Source organism: Cyprinodon tularosa, unplaced genomic scaffold (genome assembly GCF_016077235.1).
Source record: "Cyprinodon tularosa strain WSP-4 unplaced genomic scaffold, ASM1607723v1 ctg980, whole genome shotgun sequence".
Lineage (NCBI taxonomy): Eukaryota > Metazoa > Chordata > Actinopteri > Cyprinodontiformes > Cyprinodontidae > Cyprinodon > Cyprinodon tularosa.
Genome location: NW_024039763.1, coordinates 91,715 through 98,644, shown reverse-complemented (window position 1 = coordinate 98,644; position 6,930 = coordinate 91,715). Strand labels below are relative to the sequence as shown.

General features: G+C 39.3%; 1 protein-coding gene across 1 annotated transcript; it reads left to right on the top strand.

Annotated features, from left to right (window-relative positions):
- The first annotated feature begins 4,555 nt into the window (after nucleotides 1–4,555).
- LOC119777143 (frizzled-7-A-like) lies at nucleotides 4,556–6,594 on the top strand. Its single transcript, XM_038275937.1, has one exon. It carries the CDS (start codon nucleotides 4,732–4,734, stop codon nucleotides 6,475–6,477), a length of 1,746 nt encoding a protein of 581 aa, XP_038131865.1. The 5' UTR covers nucleotides 4,556–4,731; the 3' UTR covers nucleotides 6,478–6,594.
- The last annotated feature ends 336 nt before the right edge of the window (nucleotides 6,595–6,930 follow it).

The window sequence follows — 6,930 nt, the reverse complement described above, 5'->3', positions numbered from 1 at the left end:
TAATATATTTGAAATGAACCAACCCAATATACTTACTTTTGACTAAATTAACATGTAAATTAATGTTTGTATTGACATCATGTTAATTAATTTATATATAACCAAATTATAATTTTTACATTTCATTTCACTTTACCTAAAAAATAATTTCCATTTCCCATCTTACAAACTCTATTAATAACAATTTGCCATCAGATTACTTTAAATGTATTTATTAATTGTTAATATAGTCTTAAATACTGTAAATACAGGTGGTGTAAATTGACGTTAACTAACCTCGGTAGCAGTTATCATCTGTCGCTAACATGCTAACTATAGCACTGAAGGCTCCCGCTGCCAATGACAGCCGTGTATCTGGCTTTTAACTCGAACTAAACTCCACATTGTATCTTTTGGCCATTGTGCTTTTGGCTAGCAAATGTTAGCAATTTACTGTCATAACTAGGGATTTCACCTGTCCTTTGAAATACGGAATCGTGTTGTATTTAGAAGTTAAATTACGCGTCCTGTATTGAACTGATAAAGGACGCTTTTTGTTCCATATTTTCACAAATAACTAAAAAAAAAAACAGTTATTTCGGTGAGACTTGCGCACAGTCTGCATGTCCTGATTCTGTCTCACTGTCATAGTGGGGGTTGAGGTTTGACAGGACGCAAATGTAGACCAAAGCTTGAGGTGCTACTTGAATGTTTAATAACAAAAAGGATAACAGAAGCAAAAATCCAAAAACACAAATTCACAAAAATGCTGAAAACCAAGAATACTCACAACAAGAAGGGGACAAAGTGATGACGACAAACCAGCCAAGAGTGACTGAACAGGAGGAGATTATATGGGAGAGAGAAACAAAGACCAGGCTAATTAGCAGATTGGGAGCAGGTGTGAACAGAGCAGGCAAGAAGGGATCTAGGGAAAAGAAGAGTGACACAAGAGGGTAAAAAGGGAATATCTAAGAACTCAAATACAATAAAAAATACCTAGAACACAAAAATCAAAATAAGAGCAATGAAAACTCAGAGATAAAACTTGAAGAAAACCAAAACCATTGCACTCCCTCCCTCTGGCTCTCTTTGAATCAGCGAAACTGCCCCACCTGCTGGCGATCATGAGTCACATCCTCAGCATTTCAGCATCCACCGGATATATGGAAAGGGTGTTCTCACAGATGGCAAACAAGTGGACGGGCAGCAGGAACAGGTGCTCTGTAGAGCTTATTAAGAGTGTGCTCCTCATCACACTCATCTCTGAGCAGTCCTGCTCAGTTTTACACCAGCAGTCTGGCAGACAGGGAGTTACTCAGTGCTGCAAGGAGTAACAGTAAGTACTCATGGAAAAATAAGAGACACTTCCAAGTTCTATGTCATTCCCAGTTTAGGCCTAGCTAGTTCCCATTCAAGTTTATATTTTAGTTAATCAAAGTTAATTGTTGCACTTTCAAGTTGTAAAGAGGTAGTCTATGTAGGCCTACCTCATGTTCTGTGATGTTATGTTATGTCTCTGTTAAGTCTTTGCAAACTGTAAGTATGACTAGTCTTTTTTTATCTATGGATGTCAGACATTAATATGAATGGCAATATTTATTTTACAACTAAATATGTGCAATCAAGAGTAAACCCCAACACATACACTGTACACTAATGCTGTATAGGCCTACTGTACATTTTCTGGCTACTTTTACTCATTAATTTCTGATATCCCCCAACATACGAGATCAGAATTTTTAACTTTCAAAATGACTTAACATAATGCTGTCAAATGAGCCCTTTGAATTAGCAGTTTCTTATTTCTTTGAACTATATGCATTGCCATGTTTTTAGCGTGCATAGCCATGTTATATTCTTTGTAGTACTGGAGCTGCTGTGCTCGTTTGAATATCCATACATGCATTATGATCTTAGACAGTGGTTTTTAATGTGGGTGCCGGAGACCTTTGGGGGGCCACTGCAGGTTGGCAGACAAAAGCATAGCACAACAAAATGAGTCATTGAATAAACTGGGTAACTAACAACCAAAATAAACCAAAAGTACGGTAAGCACAAAAACCCCATTAATGTAATAGCGGTAATCTTCCCTATAGCCTAAAAAAGTTCTCATTCATGCTTATTCAGTCCCTTTGCTCATCTAACCGACTCCATCTTTTTGGCTTCGATTAATTTGGAGAAATCATTGCTAATGTTGACTTTCTTTATATTGTTAAACATGATCATAAATGCTGCCACCCTCATGCAAAAATCATACCAGACACTTTTTCCTCTAACTCCAAACCTAGGGCATTCGAAAAACTTTAGACAATTCACGCTTTGATATAAAACAATAACAGAAAACTTTTGGTTTAAAACAAACAGCCAGAAGATTCAACATAGTTCACTAGATTATGAAGTGCCTCAGGGCTCAGTTCTTGGATGAAATCTCTTCACCTTTCTACTCTCCCAGGTTGTTAGAGAGACCGAACTATAGCTATAATTATAATTCTATATCTAAACACAAATCCCAATTAACCCAGTCAGTTCTTAAAGATACATTATGTAAGTTTTACGGGATAATATCTTTAAAAACTGCATTTTATTTGACTTTCTAAGACTAAAACATTGTTTGATAGTCATCTACAGTATAAGCCTGTACCTTAATTTTCTTAATTTACTTTGGGTCAGAAGGTCCAACAATGTTTGCCGGATGTCACCTGAAGTGCTTCCATGTTGAATAGGTTGGACCTAGCAAACAAACAATGCGTTAAATTCAAGGTGGATTTTGTGGATACTCAGAAGCGACCATCATCAGACATAACTCTTTATTATCAGGTCATCCTAAAAGCTATCTGAAAGTACTATAACCGTTATAACTATAGAAGTCTAATATTTTGGACTCTGATGTTAAGGAAGTCTGTAATGTGGTTAATTTTATGTACTGTGGTAATCTTTCCTCTCTCTGGAGTCATAGTATCACAATCCCTCACATCTTCAAACTTTCGTTTGAAGCTTTTTTGTGTAAATTGACTTAGTAATTAATCAGTTTTCTCTTTCTTTGTGATTTTCCTTCATCAAAGGAATTAAATAATCATATTTCTGCAAACAAACAAAAGTTTCAGAAGTTTTTTTGTTCTTTTGTTTTGAACAGTTTATGCATCATAAATGTATAATTTTCAGTCTGACAGCACAGCGCTTAGATCCTTGTGACTGACAGAAAATCAAATCTACTGATGTTTGATTGATCGCTGAGATGAAAGAGACCCAAAAAGTTTGGTGCATATTTAAATGTATTTAAATCTGTTCCTTCTTTTCAATCTTTCTGCCCAGAAAACGCACAGATTGAGTTATTAATACATCAAAAAGCTCTAAAGTCTTTTTGGCATCTCAACAGTTTTTAATAGAATGGAGGACGCTAACATAAGATGCTGATTTTTCATAAACTGATTTTTTTTTTTCTGTATGTTTTTTGCTTATTTAGTCAAACTTTAAATAAAAAGTTCCTGAAAATCTAAAAGGAACTGAGTTTATGTTAAATCCAGATTTTCAGATTAATTTTAATGTTAAAATCGACCAAATTTGAAGGAGACCCAGGCGTGTAAAAGTGCTCAGAGTGATCCAAACAATCAATTCTCTGTAAATCAACTGCTTTTTTTCTTTTAAAAAATAGCACAAACAAAATTAAATTAAAAAACTATTTCAATAAAACATAAATCTTTCACTTATTTTGATCAATTTTGTCATTATATATACCTATATATTATTGATGTATTTTATTTTAAATAGCTGTTTGTCTGAAATGCTCAAATTTAATGATTTAAACAAGTATATATATTGTCAATGTTCAAATAATTAATCTTTAATCTTAGTATATTTAGATGCAAAGATAGAATTGAAATAAAAACATGCTTAGAAAAATTAAAAATTTGAACATTTTCTATAGACAGATAAACAACAGAAGGATTTCAGTCTGAACATACTGGACCAAAGAGAAGTTTATCTTTTATCTCTTTAATTTAACTTCTCAGTTAAAATATCTGCTAATTGATTTCAGAAAAGCTTGGAAAGACTTTATTTTTGAATGTATGGTATATCTTTTCACATTAATGGTGCTTAATATGGCTGAGAACAATCAGAATTATAGTACTATGTTTTATTTTTAAAATTCATTAAAATGCAGAATTTTCTCCTCTCTTCAGGATTTCTAAAAATAATTTATTTCCTTTAAAGTGTTTTTACATTTTTTTTTCTGATTCATTGAGAATTTATTTATTTTAAACAAAAAAAACAACAGTAATAATTACTTTATGACACCTCTGAAGACATAGTGGGCTTTGACACAAGCTCAGTGAAACAAAAGTCTGTTTTTTCTTACAGGTTTTGAAGAAGTGGAGCATTTAGCAGGAAACTGCGGGATATTTCCCTTTTGCAATGTCTTGCCTCCATATTACCCATGGGCCAATTAGAAAGGAGACAGACTTCTACAAGCTCTCTGATTGGATGAGAGTAAAGGACAGACCTTTGGAAACAGGAGAAAGAGAACAAATATGGATTTTGGTGTTGAATTCTGTCATTCATCAAAAGCAGGGAAGGAAATCAGAAAATCAACTATTTGAAGTTCCTTTGGTTGTTCTTCTTCTAACTTTCCCCTGGAAGTTGGAATCGTCTGTTTCTGCATTTGGACCAGGGAGGACAGAGATCTTCTCTGGAGGAAGATCTCAGATTAAAAGTTTCTTTAACTATTGATAGGGAGCTGCATATTTCTGAATGCTTCTCCTTCTCTCTCCTCTCTCTGAATATTGGGACACACCTGAGATGAGAATCTGCAGTTGGCTCTGGGGAACCACCTTCAGCGTGATGCTCCTCATCCTTCCTGGAACAGCTCAGTACGAGGATGGGAGTTTGGTTCCAGGGCGAGGCTCCTGCCAGCCCATCTCCATCCCCTTCTGCACAGACATCGCCTACAACCAGACAATCATGCCCAACCTGCTGGGTCACTCCAACCAGGAAGAAGCCGGCCTGGAGGTCCACCAGTTTTACCCACTGGTCCAAATCCAGTGCTCTGCAGAGCTGCAGTTCTTCCTGTGCACCATGTATGCCCCGGTGTGTACAGTGCTGGAGCGGGCCATCCCGCCCTGCAGGTCTCTATGTGAGCAGGCTCGGCAGGGCTGTGAGGAGCTCATGAACAAGTTTGGCTTCCAGTGGCCCGACAGGCTGCGCTGCCAGAACTTCCCTCTCCATGGAGCTGGAGAGATCTGTGTGGGTCAGAACACGAGTGATGCTGAAGGCTCTGCCTCCGAGCTTATCCCGGCCACAGTCCCTCCCCTTATATGGAGCGACCGTCCATTCTCCTGCCCCGTGCAGCTTCAGGTGCCCCCCTACCTCGGGTACTACTTCCTTGGGGCCAAGAACTGTGGTGCCCCCTGTGAGCCGTCCAAACCAGGTGGACTAATGTACTTCAGTGAGCAGCAGGTAAAGTTCAGCCGGCTCTGGGTTGGAACCTGGTCCATTTTGTGCTGCCTCAGCACTCTCTTCACCACACTGACCTATTTACTGGACAGAGGGAGGTTCCTCTACCCAGAAAGACCCATCATCTTCCTGTCTGGCTGCTACTTCATGGTAGGAATGGCCTACAGCGCCGGCTTCCTGCTGGGGGACAAGGCGGTGTGTGTGGACAGGTTGAAGAAGGACGGCTACAGGATGGTGGTCCAAGGTACGGAGCAGGACGTCTGCACTCTGCTCTTCATTGTCGCCTATTTCTTCAGCATGTCCAGCTCCATGTGGTGGCTCATCCTGTCCTTCAGCTGGTTCCTATCTGCTGGGATGAAGTGGGGCCATGAGGCCATCGAAGCCAACTCTCATTACTTTCACCTGGCAGCCTGGGTGCTTCCAGCGCTGAAGACTATCAGCGTGCTGGCCATGGAGCAGGTGGAGGGCGATCTGCTCAGCGGTGTCTGCTCTGTGGGAATCTACAGTGTGGAAGGGCTGCGAGGCTTCATCCTGGCTCCGCTCTTCATCTACCTCCTCATCGGCGACTCCCTCCTGCTGACCGGCTTCCTGTCGTTGTTTCGGGTCCGATCCATCATGAAACATAATGGTACCAACACCAATAAACTGGAGAAGCTTATGGTTCGGACCGGTGTCTTCAGTTTGCTCTACACGGTGTCTAATGCAGTCACCATCGCCTGTCTGGTATATGAGCAGGCATCTCGACCCCGATGGGACGCCACCTGGCGATTGCAGACCTGCCGTCATTTTTCTCTGCCCTGCCCAGCCAAAAATACACCTCCTGCATCGCCAAGCTTCACAGTATTCTTAATCAAGTATCTGATGACCTTAATGGTGGGGATAACATCTGGTTTCTGGATCTGGTCAGATAAGACTATTCAGTCCTGGCTCCGGTTTTCAAAGAGAGCTCTGATCAACCAGGATAAGGTGGGAAGGAGGTGCAGCAACAGGAGACAACTCAATCTGCATCTTCACAAGCCAAACAAACTAACATACAGAAACTGAACAAGCTAAATTAGGACAGTACTGAGGTTTAGAGTTCTGTCTGGGTTTCTCACCAGAAATGCTTTGAGAGGAAACCTTCCAACTCTGATGATAATCATTTAAATCAGGTCAAAAACTTTGGAGTCATTTGAATCAGATTTAACCTTTAACCTTTCAACATTTCTCCATCCTTAAAGTTTGCACAAACACAAAGGCAAGTTTGAATCAATAGTGGAGTAATAATAAACAAGCGAGTAATAATATTTTTTCTGATGTTTTTTATACATACAAATCCTGGCTAGACTTGTAAAAATAAACATAAAAATAAATTTGATAAAAATAAAGTAAATACATGAATTTCTCCCTCCATCAGGGTGTTGCAGAACTGGTGCCTATCTTCAGAAGTCTAGGAGCAAACGGCAGGATGCACCCTGGACAGGACGCCAGTCTTAAAGTTAAAATAAGGATGCTATT

What these genes read in the sequence shown, in the direction of transcription:
- LOC119777143 (XM_038275937.1), top strand. Translation starts at nt 4,732, where the DNA reads ATGCTTCTCCTTCTCTCTCCTCTCTCTGAATATTGGGACACACCTGAG.